The sequence below is a fragment of the Dreissena polymorpha genome, chromosome 2 (assembly GCF_020536995.1).
Source record: "Dreissena polymorpha isolate Duluth1 chromosome 2, UMN_Dpol_1.0, whole genome shotgun sequence".
In the NCBI taxonomy this organism is placed as follows: Eukaryota; Metazoa; Mollusca; class Bivalvia; order Myida; family Dreissenidae; genus Dreissena; species Dreissena polymorpha.
In genome coordinates, this window is record NC_068356.1 from 152,921,713 (window position 1) to 152,943,305 (window position 21,593).

Below are 21,593 nucleotides of genomic sequence, written 5' to 3' on the forward strand. Positions count from 1 at the left end.
TTGTTATTATAAATATCGAGACTAATTCTGTGTTGTGTATGTAATTGTATACCTTTCGCTTTTCACGTCCGACACCGCTGGAGTATCCGTTATATTGTTTGATTGATGTGAGTATATACACAAATAACACGCTATTAATCCATTTTGTTTGATTAAAGTTTTTCTGTATGAATTCGAAATCATAATGATAATACGATTAGACCAGTAACTTCTTTAATCATTATAGCCTTTATTCATGTACTCATGGGCATGCCGTCTATTGCATAACCCAATAGCTGTTAACTGTATGATTTTACCTGTATCACTCAGACAACTAAAAAAGCACACTTGAGAAATAAAATGAATTTCAATCAAACTCTGGAAAAACGCGGCTCAATGCATGTGTGCTAAGTGTCGTCCACGATTAGACTATGCACTCCGTGCAGGCTAATCCGGGACGACACATCTCCGTCTAGACTTGATTTTCGTTAAACTAAATATTCAAAAACTGCGTGTCTTCCTTGATTAGCATTTGAGAACTGACCATGCTTATCTGGGATGGCACCTTACGCAGATGCATTAAGCCACATTTTCATAGAGCGCAAATAATTTATTATTAAAAATACAAACTGTACGAATTTGGAAAGTAGTTTGTAAGATATTTTTTGACTTTGCATTACGTAAGTTTATCAAAAAACACGCATGTAAGTCTACCAGAATTTGACAGCTGATCGACAGCTATCCTACAAACATCCCAACAGTAGTTTTTAATACAGAACTCACTAAAATATTCAGCATAATTGAGTAGAATGATAATTTTTACTTATTGCATACGTATGACACAATGCCTTCCCATTAAACTCAAAATAACGGTCTCGTTACACAATTAAGCGATTATCGACGAATTCTGATTAAATCGTTTTTATGCGGTCGTGTGACTTTAAACATATTTTAGTACTATGGCTCACGGTGTAGATGCATATCGGTGGCCTCTCTGTCAAAATGATGCCTCTCTGTTCACCGTGTGGCTAGTGTCTTATGAATACATTTTTTTACGTATACAATGAATTCGAAAACATCAATTTTATATCTATGTGAACGCTTGTCAGACTATTGAACAAACATGATTTACGGAAATCGAAAGTTGCACTGATAATTTTGATCACGCGGTCAATGTAGAGTCGAACATATCAAAATGGGATTCTCGTCACGTGCTCCAATAACTATGGTGTTTTTGCTACACTTCTGTTTCTCCTTAAAAACAACAAACTCATGTTTGCAATACCAGACGAGACGTTTATTTGCGGGACACTGTGCAGCCAAGTTCAACATTGAATACATACATGACAAGATTTATAGCTACAAAATGTGAACCGACCGGCCAGGAAAAACCAGAGACGGTTAACGCTGGAAACCTGTGCTCGTTTGCCAATTGTCGGAACACAATACGAATGTCGAGCCTCATTCATGTGTCTGGTTTCATATAAAAATCAAAACATATACAATCACAACAAAAAACAACAACACATTTTTCTTAGCACATAGAATTAAAATAAAACCTGTCCGCACTGACTGAAGACGCCTGGTAGAATGAACTCTACATAACATAATCATACGTTTGAGATCCTCGTGCAAGACTAACCAATCATTTTATTACTGTAAAACAGTCTCGTTTCGCGTAAGACAAATATTTCACGCTATACTATCGAAACGCGTGAAATAAAAAGTCTAATGTGCATCGTTTGCCGACCAGAGACATTTTCCGGTATAATTTGATGAGTATTTCGATTTGCATACCACGCTCTGTGTCAAGAATGTATACGGACCTGTATACATGAAGCTCCTTCATAACGCTCAATTTATTGATGCATATTTTACATTAATATATCACGACTCGTGTAGATTTTTAATACGCGGTTTGCTTTAGCGAACACGTCTATTCAGTACTGTATATGATGAATGCTTAAGCTACTTATTGTTAAGTTGTCTTTGTGTTCGCGAATTTTCCCGACGAGTTTAAGAAATATTTTACGTCGAAGCTGATATTTGTCTCACCATATTTTTAAATTGTTATTTTGATTTGTAAGAAAATATTATACATTATCGCTACAAACAATCCTGAAACATAATCAATTCGCTGAATCTACTTTGCGCAGTAGTTTCAAAATTCAAAAATATGTGTGATCTTTTGTGAATCCGCAACTCGAAAAACTCCTTAAAATTGCATTCATAATCCAGAGTAACCATACAAATGATCGATGTATGCGTCGAAACAAAAGACCAAAAACAAAACTAGTAGCAGTTCTTAATTTTCAAAATTATAAGAATTCAAACTAAGAAAAGTCTTTAAACATACGCCATCAATTTTTTTTTAATAATCTGTTTAACATCATCAAAATTGAAATTTTTAAATGAGGTGAAAATATTTACATACAGGTTTCACATTGTGACATAATGCATACGTATTTCTTTGTAAAGAAATACGCGATGTGGTCCATGTCTAGCTTTTTGTCGGAGAAGTTCGCCCAAGTCATTCTTAAAAAGGAGTAGAAGAGACTTTAAGTGTTTTCGGATATTAACGCATAGTTCTATATGGATTCTAATTATTTTACATCTATCGGTACGGTCCTAGAACTTTTATGCAAACTTGTTTGTGTTTGCTTTACACCGATTTGTATATCATTATACCGCACATTCCTTTCTATCTCAACACCATAAGGGCGTCGAAGTTTCCGGTTAAGATCCGTAAAAACTCAATACTTTTATGCTATATAAAAACGTCCAACAACAAAGTGCCATACGAAGGTTAATGAAAATAGGACGATACTAAAGCAAGTATCATGGGTGTCAAAATACAAACATGCTGCAACGTGTTAGCATCTATAAGTCGTTTTACGATGTCATCTTGTTTCGTTTTACAGATGCTCACGAGTCTGGAGCGCATTCATTGCGACTTGCGTTTATCTGCATAATTAATGCAAGCTATTCCAGAAATCTGCAGCTGCCGTCATCATGCTATAAGGAACACATATATTTGTTTTATGGATTGACTTTATTTTACCAAGCATTCGTTGATTTTGAGCATTAACTTATCTTTAAGTAATTATTTGCATTCAGACAAGTGTGTTTTGATACAAGATGTCATGTCTAGTTTTTAAACTATTGATCTATTGTGTTTAGAGTTATGGGCATGTCATTTTAGTGAAATTTATCCGTCATTAAAATTGTAGGTATAGCTCTATAAAAAGTATGTGTACTATTTCATCACATGTTGCCTTTAATTTGTTAGAACAGTTTAGATAGAGAATAGTATGGAATTGTTGAGTCTATTAAAGGAAGCTTATCAATTTTGACACAGGAGCGTTTTTGCCGTGCTGAAAAATAAACTATATTCAAACCTTAACAGGTATTATATTTATAATATCCCTGACGCATTTTTCTGTCTTCGTTAGGAAAATTAAAACGATAAAGGTAAAACAACCACAAAACTAGGGACCTTAAGAAGTAATGTCTATCGCCCTACATCTACTCCACTACGGCTTTCTAACGCTAGGGTAAGAACTTCTTATGAGATTACGTTAAGGAAATATACTTTGAGTAGTCTTTATAAGTTATTTCAAAACGATATTCACCTAAGTTTAGCAGTTTTAAGCACACACTTGGAGCACAATCTGAGTGACGGTAATGTATGAAATAAAGCTATATTACCCGTAGGTCGTTAATCTTTACAGCATACTTGACAGAAAGTCGATTTAAGCAGATCGATAGCATATCTGATTTAAGAGTAGAAATGCACATTGAAGACGCGTTAAATCGTTCACTTGGTATTGATTGTGATTTTATAATCCTATCATGTTGCAATCACACATTGATTTTCAAACTCTTGAATAGCCTTTGTAAGTATTATCCAATACTTCCTTTTTAGCGCATAGGAATTGGCTAAATTATTGAACGAATAGAGAACATTCTTTTGCGAATGAAAGAGGTAACGACTAGTTTCGAGAGGTTATGAGATTTAGTTATGGTTTGCTAATATCTAATAGACAAAGATGTTGGAGGAAATTTGATGAATTTATGGTACGTACCAATATCGTATTTGCATTGTGTATCATTAAAATACAAAAATAGCTTATGTAACCAAAAAGCGCGATTCACGTAATGTGTTATGCTTGTTAATACTACTAATTGTTATTAGTAGTAGAAGCATATTTTGATTGACTTTACATACAATTAATAACAACTAAGCAAAGAAATGTACGAGCTTTTGCAAATAAATGAGCATCACAATTGTCGTTTGCCCTATTTTGTGCTATTGATATTAGAAGACGATTTAGAGTATACTTCTTTGTTTTTGTTATCTTTTGCGTGTTTTGTATTATTGTATTACTCATTTTAAGAACAAAATTAAATAAAATCATGTATTGCATAGCAAAGGACGATCGATTTAATATTAATTTTAAAATAAAAGACAACAAATAATGCATTTTTCGAATTTAAATTGTCCCAGACTAAAGTTAAAGTAGTCGTAACTAAAGTTGTCTGTAAAGCCTCTTAACTAAAGTGCTCGTTAGCATTGAGTATGCCTCTTGGTTGATCAGTGTGAAGTTTCATTGCTAAAAAGTGCTGGTTACGAGCAATGAAATCTTGTTATAGTTACTGCTGTTGTCCGGGCGGTTTGTACAAACAGGTGTGAGCAGCAACGATCATGTGATATACGGACGAGACTGCATTCGCACGCATGTGATCAGCATAGTAGGGTTGCTTTGAGGTTACTATCGACACGTATTTCTCTACACGTGCGCGCGCAAACGCACTAGAAATTCGTCAAGTAAACATGTGCACTTACGACATGTTTTGAATTCAATTCAAGCACCAGTACACAACTGATTGTATTTGAAACTGTGTTATGGTGATCGTGTATGATATTAATAGTCTTGAATATCATTTATGTATACGAAATGCATTTAGTAATGTATTATGTTGAAAACAAACAAAGTAATAGTTTCGTAACCAAAACTCATTAAAGGGATCGTCAACCACGAATGACGAAAAAAGAAAAGTTCTAAAATACCATATTTGTTTACAATTATTAGTTTATATTGATGTTTACAAGTAATGTAATATACCAGTCGTGATATTTTAATCAATGTAAACTAATAATTTAAAAAACACGGTGTTTTAGCACTTTTCTTTGTTCGTCTTTCGTGGCTGATGGTCCCTTTAAGTCGTTTATACAGCTAGCGAATGCTACCATTCAATTTTCTATTGAACTTAATAGTTTAACATGTACGTCGTTTCTACGAACGAGGAATGCCGTGACCACGACCTACTAAGTAGTTTCAACGATATATTAATTAATTACAACAACTTACCAAGTCGATCGCATTGTGTTTTAAACCATGATTTAGTAAGATTGCGTTTTGAAACGGTAAGACAATCCCATGACCTTCTTAGTCGTTTGTACTAGTCTGATTAAGGCAAACATTAAATCATCTGTACCATACTAGTAATAAGTAGTTCATTAAAATAGGCCTCTAACTTTTAAATGCTTCCCACAATTTTATTGCATGGAGAGTTTCACGTGTGAACATGTAGAAACTCATGGCTATCTCATCCGTACCACTATGGCTTTTGGTATGAGGCGAATGTTAAATGGCCAGAGTAAAACGATAAACATTCAGATATATACGTTTTATATATGATCCTAAATTTTTTTGGCTTGAACAACATTACACTTAATGGATAATTTATACATGAAAAAAGCAGTGTTGAACGGTTGTAAAGTGCTTTGGCTTCTGTTTGATTTTCTCAATGTATTGAGTTTAATTTACAGGAACATGATTGGGTCGATTTGATAAAAATGCAATATATGTATAAAATGAGCCTTTACAACAGAATATTAAATGAACCATCAATACTATAATTGTGCACGCCGATCCATTCTGTGTAGGCGTATCCTAAATTTTTGTTTGATGTTTACTACAAAACTGGAGCTTTATAATGATATATTTTTTTCATTCATATACACAATTGATCAGAAATAAATAATACATAGTGATATATGTTAATTATACATCATCTCTACAAATGAACGAAAAGTGACTACCGCACCAAAGTCCAGGGACTTCTTGCTTAACACTTTTCCAAATATAAATAGTGTGTTAGATTGTTTTGTCCTTCGTTTATGTAATATGATTGTTTATCTTTTTTCCTTCACAAAAATGGCTATTGTCTGTTTCACACTTATACGAATTATTTAAGCAAAATTAAGGCACTGCCAATAATTTCCTGTTTTAAGTCTGTATTGTTTACACCGTGAGCGATACTTCGTACTTAGTGTCGGAAGGGAACAAATAATAATCAGTAGCATTGTTCCTCAGTTTCGTGGTATTAATCCGTGGTTTAAATCGTCCGCATGTTTCATACCAAGTAGTGTGTGCGTGCTGGTATTACACCAAATGACCTATCATTCATATATATTGCATCATGTATGGATTGATTGCAGTTATTTTATGTTGGTTTATTCCTCGTTATTAAATTTAAAGTAATAAAATCTGCTGTTGCAAGCAGCGAAACGAATATAATACAATTCTCAAAAGCATAACGGCTTTCATAAGTGGTGCATATTAATCTTTCTTTTTGTTAAACAGTATTGTAAAATGTTCCGCTTTCTCACAAAATGTCAACAAAGATCCGCCATGTTACTACAGCAACATCAAAATTTCGCTCAAACCATACGGATTCTCATCATTTATGTTTTACACCCCCCTCTTTGAAAAACAATTATTATAAACGTTATACCCAATAAGTGAATTCACATTTTCTTGTTTGTATAGATATAGTTCAAGCTGTAAAGAGATGGCTGAAGGTCGTATTGGACTTGTTGAGTCAGAGTCTTCACCTGAGGCAAGGCAAAGCAGTTCATTCAGTCATTACACTCCAGTAAGTAGTGTCCATCTCGATTATCGCTGGGTCAAGTGAAGAATCATTAATGCAAAATACGAATCTTTTACGCTCGTCTATTTTAGCCTACATCTTCATACACATATTATAACCCAATGTTGTCGTTCCTGTGACATACTATATATCCACATGACATACATTTCACGAGGTTGCATGTTTTGGGGAAGTTCTATAATCAACATTCTTTAGCAATTGCGTAAACTGCTCTTTTATTACGCATACAGTACTGCAGCTGCACGAAAAAGAGAAAACATATTTTATGCAAAGTTGTCCTTATTTATAAGCTTTAATACTGTCAAAACATGACATCATTTAAATTCGAATTCTTGTAATACCCTTAATGAGCATTGATACATGTAGTCATCATTGCTAATTGTATACATGAATATAAACTTAAGTAACGGTCATGATCCTTTCTTACACATAATTTCATCGTCCATCGTAATTAGCATCCAAGTAAGTAGGAGCGCAAAATAGTATGCTAAATCCAAACAAGAAACATAACATAACTTTTACAATAACCGTATTTGAAACACAAAATATCGTAAGGCTTTTCATTAACTTTTTACTAAATACAAATATATTCATGCCTCTACAGGTATGTGTATGATAGTGCTGAAGTTTTTTTTCAAGTCAGCTAAATCCCCCACTATGCGAATCCAAAATCGCGTCAATTTCGTCAACATTTGTTTCCTATTGGACCTTTTCGTATGTGCAGTAACATCGTCAGTATTAACTTTATTCCAAATACTCTTTATAAGAGCATGTGCTTAACCTTATTTAATAATATTTATCGTTCTTTGTTTCCGCGATGCGATTAAAGGGCTTCATAACGAAAATAAACAAACATGCATTATCGTAATGACGCTAAAATCATTCTTGTGTGACGCTATTAAGGGTGACAGATGAGAAACAAATACCTTCAAGAACCACATTTAACTTAAAATTTTGTTTTGAAGGTGGTAATTTTGGCAGAGCGCCTCAAATTAGTAATATGGCGAGTTTACAGCTACCTAAAAATCAACACGCTGTAGGTACGATCCCGCTGAAACAACTAAGACATGTTTTTTCGCGTATTGGTGTTATGTTAAAAGCGATAACTTCTGTATCATGTTTGTGTTGCACTTTGTCGATTTATTTGTGTGAATATACTTTACAAATGATGTCCTTAACTTTATTTAACTTTCATTTCAGAGTCAATTGGCAAAGATTTCTGATGAGACCTGTAGACTTATGGACTTGCTTGGATATGGAGAACTTATCAGACAGGCAAGGAGATATGGTTACAGGATAAGGGACAGACTTATGGATGTATCTTTTGGCCATGCGTTTTATATGATCACTTCGGGTAGCAAGGGAGAGGGTCTGGCGAATATGTATGAGAGTGATATAGACCTGTTAGCTGTCTTACGTGACGTCGTGTGTTTAGAAGATGGTTTAAATGACGGTACACTTCCAAGGGTGATGACCGTATTTATTTTGAATTTCGGTTTGTGTTATCCGGGTCATTGTAAACTGCTTTTATGTAAACGAGGTCAAAGGATAAGGCCAATATTGCAAAATGCCTTAGTTGAAGATGGATATGGGGGCGCTCTTTTGAGCAGTGATTTATTCTATAGAAATTGTGAGCATGATTACATGGATGATGACATGGATGTAGAATTTCAACGCAATCAACGTGCCGGACCGTCGTTACCATTTACATGTTTTGGACTCTTTAAAATGGACTTCGTATATTGCTTGCCCTGTCTCTGTCCAAGTATACTGAATAGATGGGCTGCAAGATCCCGGCATTGGCCTCCAACGCATGTAGTTCAGAAAGTCGTATCTATGGGAGCGTTTGTTACTCCGGTTGCATATCAAGGAAGTGAGTATAAACACGTAGAGTGGCGTCTTTGTTTTAATACTGGTGAAATGGAGCTGTTGTGCAACCTCAATGATGTACAAATTAAAGTATATGTTATTTTAAAAATGATCTTAAAAGATGTATTGAAACCTAAAAATAAAGAAATAACATCGTACATGGTGAAAAACGTTGTACTATGGTTGGCAGAGAGAAGCCAAAATTCATTGTGCAATGAAAAAAGTTTATTCAATTGGTTGCGTGAAGGATTAATTTTTCTTAGAAACGCAATAGTCACTATGCATTTACCATGTTACATTATACCAGAGAGGAACCTATTGGCAGCATGTGGAATGAGAGAAGATCTACAACATACATGGATAACAATTATGAAAGAAATGATAGAAGAAGGTCCCAGGATATTATTACGACTGCCGAAAATGAGGAGAGCTATTATCGCTCACCCTGAGCCTCTGTTTTTGTATTACAGGATGAAAACTGAGTTGGAGTTGTTATTCTTGATGTGCACCAACAGATTCATCAAATACATAAATGACGATGTTGATGACAGTGAAGGTGACCGTTTTATCGAAGAGTTTAACATATGCCTTGGGTTGATATTAAGCCCTGTCCTTCCTCTGTTGAACGTTGATTGGAATATTGATATTGATAAGAGAGGTTCTGCTTTAATTGATATTTTAGCCGGACTATTAATGTAAAATGTCTTAAATGTTGTTAAAGCGAAAACATTTACTATAACCGTTAATTCATGAAAATAATAATTGTGTTGTTCTTATTTTGTGAAACATATTTGCAAATGACATTTTGACATTACTAGTAAATATATATTTGCTATTGCCAACGCGATAAAGTACAAGCACAGTTGAGAGGCAATGCTTATTAAATAAATGTTTATTGCAGCTTGCACTGTGTAAGTGAAAACAGTTTAGTACATGTCGAAGGATATCATGGTCCGATTTTTGGGTTTGTGGAAACAATATTGAATATCGGTGAATTCTATGGAAAAATGTAAAAATCCCATACTTGTTTGCAATAAAATTGCATCGATTATTGCAAATCGAATCTGCGAAAATACTTTTGCCAATCCAGAATACTATTGTATTGCAGTGCTGATTTTAAAGTCGTCAAAATCAATTATCAACACGTTACAATATTATAAATATAAAGACTGGAAAGACAGATACACATTGACGATAATTGTTGATAAAGTGAACATTTGAATGCATTACCCTCTGCATTAATTACATAGAGGTTATTTTTAATTAGTTTGTGATTACAATAATTACCCTAAAAAAGAGGTTATAATGCATCGACAATAAACACGTCATATTGTACAAAAATAAAATACATATACCTTTGTATAATTGTAAAACTTTTTTTAAATGTTAATTAAGCAGCATTGATAAAACTTTGCTAAAGAAACATGCATGTATGTTGTAATATAATTAATTTTTCGAAAGTGAAATGTTTTCTCAAATTACTCGATTATAGTTTACACATCAACTAATATTTCATATCAATTGTTCGTGTGACTATTCCTTGATATAACACACCATAGCATTTGTTGACGATAAAACTGCCCAGGAACTATAAAATTTACTTTACTATTTGCACTATCTTAATCGTGACTACGTATCGCGAGAAAGAGAAAGTAAGAATATAAACATTTGATATATAGTTATTGCTTTCTATTCAGTTTATCACTTTGTATCCATGTAAATATACGGGCAAAATGTATACATGTGTTATTATGTCCTGTGCATGTTTAACTATGCATCGATAAGCGTGATGCGATATCAGATCAGGTCTACCAAAGGGAGTACCTGGTTAAGAGCGTTTTGATTATTTGCAGGATACAATCTCTTGAATATTTATGTTATATTTCTTAGCAATTGAAGAAAATACACATTTACTTGAACACCTAAATGACACATGCATTTTGTGGTTGTAATTAAAGAATGAGGACTCCTCTCCTGCCTTGCAATTTCATCGCTATGTTTAAAGTTACATTATGAAAAAAGGTCAATGTAATTACCTGATAAATATAAAATTATAAAAATGTGGTATGCTTTTGTTTTTTTTCTATCACGTCATTTGACAAAGAGACACATAAAAATACGTTTAAGAATATATCGTGAATTATGTTAGTATTAAAGCGGGTATATACGATTTTGTCAAATATCTATGACTTTATATCAAATGTGTAAAAAATTATTATTATATAATATATATTTCAATATAAATTAAAATAAAAGTTAAGAAGAACATGTGTCGAAAAATGCGAAATAAGCCAGATATTTAATTCTTAAACTGAAAACGGCTGTACAGCCGAATTCGCCAGCATGTATACCATACATGTACGATGTGAATCTAAACTTAGTTTAACGGTTTATTTGAATTCCCGCAACGATATCTATTCATACGACACACGAACACTAACTCCGATCCTAATACAAAGACGAATGCTTCGGTAATTGTAGGAAAATATGTACGTCACAATCGGCTCGGGGCGCTAATTTGTCTTTGCTGCATTTGATAAAAATCGGCTTTAATGTATAATTTTTCTTTCCCATTTTATGTTATTGTAACATATTTTATCAATATATTACAATTAAACACACATAAAAAATCGTATATACCCGCTTTAAGTTATCAATTTGACGTGGTATATTTTGCTGTCTTGTTAAACTTTTATAAAAAATGGTCAGTGTAGACGAATACAAGCCATAATCAAAACAAAGTCATTATTCTAGTTCAAGCTGAATGTGATATGCTGATGCCCGTGGTCAATCAACGTTTGTTATTTAATTTTAAATAATTGTGTATAAGTAGTTTACAACACATTTTAAATTTGCAGCCTAATCATAAACACTGATTTACAAACGATTATAACCATCGTCTGATGGATGCTCTATAAAGGAGTCAATGGATAACGAGTTTTTTAGTGTTAAACTCGGTTGTCTTTTAACGTCTGCTGATTTTATTAGCGCTTTTAAAGGGACAGTCTACCAGCTTGACGAAAAAAAAGTTTTTAAATACCGTATTTTTTTAAATTATAAGTTTATATTGATTTAAATATCACGACTGGTATATTACATTACTTGAAAAAAGTTGTTAAGTTTTCATATTTGCAGTATATTCGGTAATACAATTTTACTGGGTATGTCTACCAGGTAACTACCAGTTATAAAACGACCATTTGCATGATTTTGTTATTTACAACCTTCTTCAAAGTTAATAGTAACGGAACCCAGGCACGGAAAGATCCTATGACATTGAATACCAACTAAAATTTCATACTAATAGACATGCTAAATGACAATTTAACGATTATTAGCAGAACAATATATACTTTTTATTTCACTTGTTTAGTGATTTAAGATACACACTGTATAAATCTAATATACACATATATAAACATATATAAACATGGAGTTAAGTACTATTTACATTAACCATACAATACATCTGAATATTATATTTAAAGAGATCAATATAAAGTGCTTGTTGTAACCCATATTACAATTACTTTTACGTAATGCAAATTCCGTTGTTTCGCGAGGTGTCGTCGCCTAGGTCAAAATGCGAGCTTCCCAGATGTGAGGTTGAACGACATCGGACATTCGTCTATCGTTCCGTTAAGTCATGGAAACAAACAAACACAACAAAATAACAGCAGCACACAATTTATGAATAATTTTAACCACCAGATCATATTGATGTTCTTAAAACCGCCGTGAACTTGATTTATTAATTTGTTAACGGTTTGATGTGTACTGTATCATTATACATGCTGTGTTCAACTTGCTTTATGTTTATTTATTATCAAGCGAAGATAACTACGTTGTTTTGTTTCAGTCAGAAAGTTTTACGTAGACACTGTTACATCAAATGTAAACGATACCGATTCCGAAGAAAGGGCACAGCTCATGTTACACATACACTACTATATACGCTCCCTGTTCGTTGGTCGTATGTAGCACAAGAACAAAATGAAAAGGATAATTAAATTTCGAACAATGTGTATGTCGTCTGTTTTCTCATAATTTAGAGACATGCATATTATATTTTTAATAAGGAGGATCTTGGTACATACATATAGCTTCTTCTTATCTGTGGGATATATCATATGTACCTATCCGTCAAAACCAATTGCTGGACATGTCCTTCGATCAATGTATATAATGCTCAAAGGGCCTCAGGCATTAACAATAAAACAAATACAATATTTCCGTTAACGTGTATGTGTGAACATATATTTACGTTTTTAGTTGCACTGGTTATCTTAATTTCATTTAATCATATTTACATGTAAAAATAGGTGCTGTTTAAGTCTACTGCAACCACGGACCCATTGTAACCAGAACAATAGCAATGCGTTGGTGTTCTTTTTGTGAAAAATCATTTTACCCCTTCGATCGTATCATGTTCGTACAATTTTGGTTGAATGTGTATTAAGTTTCCTCAATATTAGAATATTTTCAAATCAATAGTTCAATTTATCGATTTTGGTTTTGCCGTCGGTTGTGTTTACAGCTGAAATGACTTAAAGATGCAATAATGTTAAAATAAAACGTATTGTTTGTACTTTAAACGCAAAACAAACACTACAAAACGCAAACGTAATAGTCCTCTTATATATCGATTACGTTTCAAAACCGATTCGATTTGATTAAATGATTTTTTGCGCTTGATTTGAAACGAAATATGTTTCGAAAGAATACAAATGCACTATAATATTTGCAATAGCCCACATACGAGATTTAATAAATAGTGTGTAAGTGCTTTAAATTATTAAATTAGAGAATCCGATAATATGATAGAGTATAACACTTGTTATGTTATAACATGTTATGAACATCTGGGTATTTTAGTACGCACGAGCGACATAAAAACTTGATATTTCACTGAAAATAAGAAACATCTTAACACACCGCTTACACACAAACATACAGCCTGACCATTAATGCCGAAAAAAGACTTTTACGTCGCAAAACCGCCTCGTAATGTTTACCAGTTGAGGCATTATAAAAGATATAAGGCATGTTTAAGTTATTTAGAAAACTTTTTTTTCTAAATAAAAAATTACAGTTGGACATGTAACCTCTTTGAAATGAATTGTCATTGAATACCATTTAGTTTCCTATGCGACACATCTACTCACCTATGTGAGAGTTTCTGCAAAAAAGTTTGAAATCCATCACATCAATGTAAATTTAGGTAGCTGTGGCGTAGTATGGTATCCGCTTAGCAACCGAGCGGTCACGGGTTCTATTCCAACTGTGGTAGCGTTCTTTAGTTTTAATCCTATTTATTTTAGCTTGATTGCATAGAAAGCCTAATGCTTATTTGAAACGCTATCGTGTCCGTTTCCTGAGCCAAGAACCAGTACTTGGGGTGTATTGTGGAGATCTAAAGAACCCTCAACAGTTGAGATCGATCCCATGACATCCCGGTCGCTAGGCGAACAACATATCCACTACGCCACGTCGATGCAATCGAGCTTTAATAAATAGGTTTCAAATATTTTAAAGAGTGGACAAGCTCTGTTCAATTACATTATATAAACATTCATATTTTAGTTTGACCTCGAAGTACGCCTTTGATGGCAGACACATTGTTGATATATAAGACACGTCGTGCAATATATTTTAACATTTGTGTCTTTTTGTTTGTTTATTTGTTGAGGCAAATTATAAGTTACACAACAGAGTTAGCAAAGCGTTTTCGACAACTAAATCCTTCTTTTTGACATCAAAGATTGACCTTAACTGTGAATGCAGCCATGAGGCAATTCCATGCGGTAAACTGTGTTTTACATTTTTCTAGCGGCAACCTGTACTTGTGTTATTCTAGATCTTTCCCTCGATACGCCCTACTGTGAATTGTTTGTGCTTAAATTCGTTCGCTTTGGAAAACAAACTTTGTTTAAGACAGGATTACAGTTAAATCACTCAATGTTGACATACTAGCAGTTATAATAATAAGGGTTCAAATATATGCCCTTTAACAAGAGTGTTTCACGGTTCCTAATATTCGATTACGAATCGAATGTCCTGTGTCCATCTTCATGGAATGATTTTGCTGTTTAAGACTGACGTTTTTCATACAATGTCAGTTGGCCGGTCTATTTTTGAAAATGCCAAAAGAATAAAATATGATCAATGCCTATCATGTAAATTGTATTCATTTAATTGTATTCATTTAATAGTACTGAACATGCAACAGGAAATATATAGACTACGAAAAATATAATCATTTCATGAATTCCATATTGATTTTAGTAAGCGTTGTAATAATATATTTACAAAAGTGTATTTTATTATCTGGTAAACATTTGCATTCAAACAATAACGTAATATTCATGTTTGAAACAATACATATATGTTTAACATTTTAGTTTGTCAGTTGTGTTGCTCTTAGAAGTTTTTATTGACCATCAATAACTTAATCCTGAAAGAAAGCCCACAAGGTGAGCTTCACTTGAGCTGTAGCGTTATGATTGTTCGTTGGAAGAATCTTATACACGCATACGATAATTTTATGATAATGGCAGTGTCTCTAATGCACTGTTGGAAAATACCTCTCACAGACAAGAAGAAAAACTGAAAGCAAAATGCAATACATTGTTTCTTTATTTAATTATATTGCATCCAAACCATTTTCTTCACGACTGGTGATAAGAAAACAGATTGATGTTAGTTTGAATCATAGAACATACAGTTACTGTTGCATACATAATGTATTCTGTTACTTTTGTCTATTTCGGGAATACGTTAGTAAACGTAAAACCTATATTTGTAAAATTTCAACATTTAAAGAAATTGTTTCAAAAAGTGTAAAGTTCTGGAAATATACATATTAAAATATTGTAACATTTCCGAAAAAATGAGGTACAATTTTCAATATAAATTCAATTTGTTGCGCCGTGCACAATGTAAACATACCTTCTTCATTTTGTGTCTGAATTTTGGTAATATACAGTTTATAGACCCATGGAAATTGTTTAAAAGTGTATGCTCTACCTTTGCAAGTTTTTACCTTCAAATAATGGTCGAACAAACACAAATACAAGTTAAATAGTGCCATCGGTAATGAAACAAAACGATCTTGAAGTTTCCTGGACTACAGATAAGAGTCTTGAACACGATTTCAAAAATATGATATCAGCCTTAAATTTTGTAAATGGAAATTTAGATTCAGCTATTTATATTAAGTGTATATTAAAGGGGCCTTTTCACAGATTTTGGCATTTTTTAACTTATTCATTAAATGCTTTATATTGATAAATGTAAACATTGGATCTTAAAAGCTCCAGTAAAAAATCAAGATTAAAATTAAAAAAAGGAAAAGAACATTGCCCGGAGCTGGTTTCGAACCAGTGACCCCTGGAGTCCTGCCAGAGTCCTGAAGTAAAAACGCTTTAGCCTACTGAGCTATTCCGCCGAGTTCACATTCTGGCCGTATTGTATACTTTATATAAGCAATCTTCGTAGTTATACAAAATTTAACGACAAAAACAGAACTCTCTAAATTATTCAATCGTTTCGCGTTGCAACGCTTTATAATTTTTAGGTTTTATAATCTTCAAAAGATGTATATTATGGCTATATTAGAGCATGATAAATGTTCAGCATTACTGTTTCCTCACAAATATCATAACTAAAACGAAAATTTGCGAATCTGAAACAACTTTTTTCAATTTTGTCAATTTACCAAAGCGTGAAAAGATCCCTTTAAACGTCAGTCTAATGAAAGTCGCAGTAAATAAATGCATTTAAACGGCAGCACGTCGAATTCTAGTTATGTGGAATAGTGTGCCTAATATTTATTGTAAAATATAATACAATCATACAAGTATAAGTATAAGTATTAAATGTAATCCGAATATTTGACATGTCCAAAGTCAACAATCTCTTAACAGTTGATTTTTTAAGAGACACTGTAATAGAAATCTTGACAGAACCGTTAAAACACAAGCACATGCCTACCGTGAATGTAGATATTCGACTATGGCAGTTTTACTTTCGCTATCTACATTTGTGTATTTTATTAGCTATTTGGGCTTGTTCACGTTAAAGATACTCGGGATTCTTCAAAAAAATTGTCCCAACAAAATTGTAACGGTAGTTGCACGTAATTGCCTGTATATTCAATTCTAGTTATAGAGATCAGAGGTAACAAGAAGCGATATACGAAGAAGGAAACGGACGTTAGGGCGTTGACGTAGGATGTACGTATGGTGGGGGTAGATGCTGTGCGAGACGTGGAACGACAGGGTTAAAGGGAGATAGAACGAATGTAAAACGCTCCGAGATATATATTATCGATACACGTCCCTCCTCATCATTGTGACAGTGTCCCTTTCTATTTACTCCATAAAACAGTTTAAACTTATATGTAAGCTGTGCGGAGGAAGACTCGAAATATCGTCAGCAAAATGAAATAATATATATATATATTTGTTATTTTTCTTCTTTGTCGTCTTCTCTTTTGTCTTCTTCTTCTTTTCATCATTAGTCTTATTCTTCTTCTTCTTATTATTATCATGATAAGTAGTAGTAGTAGTAGTAGTAGTAGTAGTAGTAGTAGTAGTAGTAGTAGTAGTAGTAGTAGTAGTAGTAGTAGTAGTAGTAGTAGTAGTAGTAGTAGTAGTAGTAGTGGTAGTAGTAGTAGTAGTAGTAGAAGTAGTAGTAGTAGTAGTGGTAGTAGTAGATTTAGTAGTCGTATGGGAAAATCCTATGGGTAACAAATCCCATGGACACAAATACCAGGGGAAAAAATCAAATCTTCAAGAAAAAGTGCACTTAATTTTTCGAAATTTCGGTTTCGTTTTTTTTCCGGTAGCCGTTTTCAGTAAACTTCGGAAATTAATTTTGCAACACAATTTGTTTAAATAATACAAGTAACCAGGTCTCAAACCAACCTTAATCATATGCGTTGTTATCTAAAGAGTCGATTTTAAAGGCTCTCTTTTACTCAAGTACGTTATTATATTGAATTTTGTGTTCTAAGGACAAATCGACCGAATATTAATAACAACGAGACATTATGATGTTATGTACAGTACGCATGCGTAGTGCGCTATCTGTTCAATTTAAAATGACATATTAAGGAAAATTATCTTGGGTTTCAACCAATAAAACAATGTTCAGTGAAGAAATCGAACATCTGTTATGAAGCAAGGTTAATACAGACGTATTAAGTACAATAACCTTTTTGTTTCTCTGAAACCACAAGGCCCAAAGGTTAATATTTGATTAGCGACAACTTGCTCTCAACACAATATGCTTAAATTCTGCCTGTTTTGTCAAAACAGGCCAACTCCCGGAGGCCATTTGCTTTATGCTTATATATCACGATAATATTGTAATCCTGTTTTCTTTAATATTTGTTTAAACCAATTCCATTGACAGCATTTCAGAGGAAGCATTTCTATTGTATCAACATGCTGTATATTTGGACAGTCGAGAGTATGTTTTGTTGCAATATTGCTTTGTCAAAAATATATGATTAAACCGACATGTATCCTTAATAATGTGGAACGATGATGAACAAATTGAACCGAAAATAGGATGTGATTGAACGAGTACTGTCCATATTGCATTTACACTTAAAGTCGTATGAGTTTCTTCAAAATGTATTCGCCATGCACAGAGTGACAAATTATACAAACTCGGACTTATCTGAGCATTCATCTGCTGTTTGTATTTGTTTGTGCATAGCCATTCATTGAAAGTTAAAGTAATAGTCAAAGTTGAATTTAGAAGGCTGCTATTTCTTTTGATATCAAGAATGTTAATATGTAAACGTGTGTATTGTAAAAATGCTTTATGTAATTTTGGTGTCTGAGAAAAACAGATCAGATGAAAATTGCTTTCCCTATGGCAGTGTAGAATCGTTATTTCTATCGATAAAACGCTTTATACTATGGGTGGCACTTTGAAATGTCAGTGTGACGGTTCCCTTGTAAATTAAGATCCTAGAGCATTAATGCTTGCAATACATCATCCTGTTAACTGACAAAATGTAGAATAGTGATCATGCTATGGGCTTTGTATTCCCGAAAGAGATTTAATGCATTGAGTCATCGATATTTGCTTACGAACGGACGTCGTGGTAGCGAAGAGTATGCAATTTTATGTTGTAGACTACATTGAACTATGTATTATTGTATTAAGTTAGTTTATTATGATGTGCGTGTATGTATGTTGTATGCACGACGTATGCTAAGATAAGAATATATCAATTTAGTCGGTCCTAACACTCCTCATATCGGTTTTACCTTGATATGTCAGTATTATAGTATTTTTGTAAATGGAAAGATGATACACACGTTAGTGGTATAATATAGTATACTTATTCAACTGTGTTATTTCAATGCCTTGATAGCTGCTAACGAGCGGACATCGTCGTTGAGTACTACATGTCGTATATCGATTTGAACTGTAGTATTCGTTTGTATTATTGTAGTTTAGCATTTTCATTAAACGCGTGTGTGTATATGTGCAGACATCGGACGTATATCACAGTATCAGTCAGTCGGTCATACAAATTGCAGTACCAAAAACAGATCACTAAATATTTATATCCATACACTGTACTGACTTTGTAAAATATTTTGATTATTTATTTGAGTATGTGTCTAACTTCTTGCATGGAAGCGTTAGGTGTCGATAATTCATCATAAAACTCGTTTGTCCTTTGTTATGTGAGTTGTTTCCATTGTACTATTTAATGTCGACCGATCATGCTCAACCGTTGATTTACCGACCCGAAGCTTCATTGTCATTATCTACAATAAACTCGCATTTTAATACATCAATTGTTGATGAAATTGTTTTACTTTCATCAACGATTAACGATTGCTCCCTGTCAATTGCAATTGAATATAAAAGTTAAATGTTAAATCAATATGTATCAAACAAACAGTAATAGTTAACGATCAAAATGCCAAACGGCATTGCATATATTCTTTTTGATAATTAAACAACAGTTTTGTTTAAAATCAACTGACGATGAATGTTCAAAGCTGAACCATTACCGATTATAATTGTGGTGTTTGTCAAGACGCCTTTAAAACACGATCAACGATAAAGAATGTGGAAAACTAATCTCGGTCTGTATATCATATGATTCAAGCTTAAATTTCCTCTCATTGTTTCATCACGTGAGGAAATATATATCACGGGACATTCACTTTCTTGTTATTGAAAGCGTGTTAGTGTCACAAAAAGACATACCACGTTAAATCAAGAAGCTTCGATTGAATGTCATAAATATGGTTGTATGCCTTTATTGACAGTTTTAAATCCCAAAACAAGATTTAATTTGTTGTATTAATCACATATAACACTCGAACATAATGTCACTGCCTCCATATTCTGAAATACACGTCTCATAAAACATTAATACTTATAGTATGCAATATATATATAATCACGAATTAGTGTCCACCAACATACACACGTTATTTGTTATTCGTATTTGAGAAACTAATCTATTTTTACACAAGGACTTTATACCTAAATTTTGCCCGAAATGAAACTCAAAATAATTGTTGCGAAGAAACAAGCACACCCAGCACGAGAATCTGAAATACAAGTTAAAATGTGAAACGGGATCGCAAACCGTTTTAAAGCAAACAGGGCCGTTTCTGATGGTCAACACTAAAGATGACGTGAGTCACAATTGCTGTTAAGCTCTTAAGTTTGCAAGAGGCACAATATAAAAATCGCTTATTCGACGTATACTTGCATAGCAACAACTTTCAAAGACGGCCTACTGTTGAATAAACAACCGGCTCAAATTAAGTTATCTTAGTATTTAATTATATCCGAAAGATTGAGTTAAAGTCAAGAAGCTCTAGTTGAATTGTCGAATAACACAAATAAATAAGATAAAATTTTATAAAAACTCATGCGTTTTTGTTCAGAAAGGCTAATACGCACAATTAAATGTAAGCATAGAAAATAAATTGACATCTGTGTTCAAATTTAAGAAAGCTGAACATAAGACCTTTTTTTTTGGGGGGGGGGGGGTGGAATATGTCGTTGTTACCAGTAATAACTGTTAGCAACATTGCGCATTCTCTAATCATACAACTGCAATCAAAACACGTTTGACATATTTTGCTATAATTCAATGTCAATTATAATAACCAAGCAAGAGCACATGAAAGACAGCCTGCACAGTTGGCCGCGACTATTTTGTAAACAATAAATGCATATTCACACGTAATGTGACTACAAAATTCAGCATACATTAATCTTTCAGTGGCAAATCAAGTTTATAAAGGGTATACAGCTAACATGATCACTGCATGTAAACTTCTTACATCCTGCCCATGGTACACTTAAATGGAGCTGGCATCAATTGTTGACATTTAATAAGCATTGATAAGGAAGTTTTAGCTTTAGTTCAGGTCCACACTAACCATTATGTCTAGTTTTAAATGAATGTATCACGTCGATCATATTTGTTACTACATGTGTTTGTTTCGATAGAAAATAAGGTTGTATGATTAAGATGTATAGTCAAAGTACTTGTATCTTGTTCGATTAATAATCGCCCTTGATATACATATCACTACGTACCTTGGTTTAAAGTCGAGGCCTTCATTCAATTATTGGTTTAGCGTCGTCACTGCGTAGACCAATAACTCAATCAGAAACATTTACGTTCAAGTATTTCAAGGAAGAATACAACGAATACAGAATTAAAACTGTCCTGGCGACACCATGACTGGTCCAAAATAATGTTCCGGCATTAGTTCGAGTTTCGCCGA

The 21,593-nt window shown here is 33.3% G+C and overlaps 1 protein-coding gene across 2 annotated transcripts; it reads left to right on the plus strand.

The window, feature by feature from the left end:
* The first annotated feature begins 3,872 nt into the window (after positions 1-3,872).
* On the plus strand, positions 3,873-10,792 carry LOC127870479 (uncharacterized). 2 transcript variants are annotated; one of them, XM_052413065.1, is made up of 3 exons: positions 3,873-3,964; positions 6,816-6,921; positions 8,137-10,792. In XM_052413065.1, exons 2-3 carry the CDS (start codon positions 6,838-6,840, stop codon positions 9,502-9,504), a joined length of 1,452 nt encoding a protein of 483 aa, XP_052269025.1. In that variant the 5' UTR covers positions 3,873-3,964; positions 6,816-6,837; the 3' UTR covers positions 9,505-10,792. The 2 variants fall into 2 exon arrangements, with proteins under 2 accessions (XP_052269025.1, XP_052269024.1); XM_052413064.1 differs by having other exon boundaries at positions 3,886-4,056.
* The last annotated feature ends 10,801 nt before the right edge of the window (positions 10,793-21,593 follow it).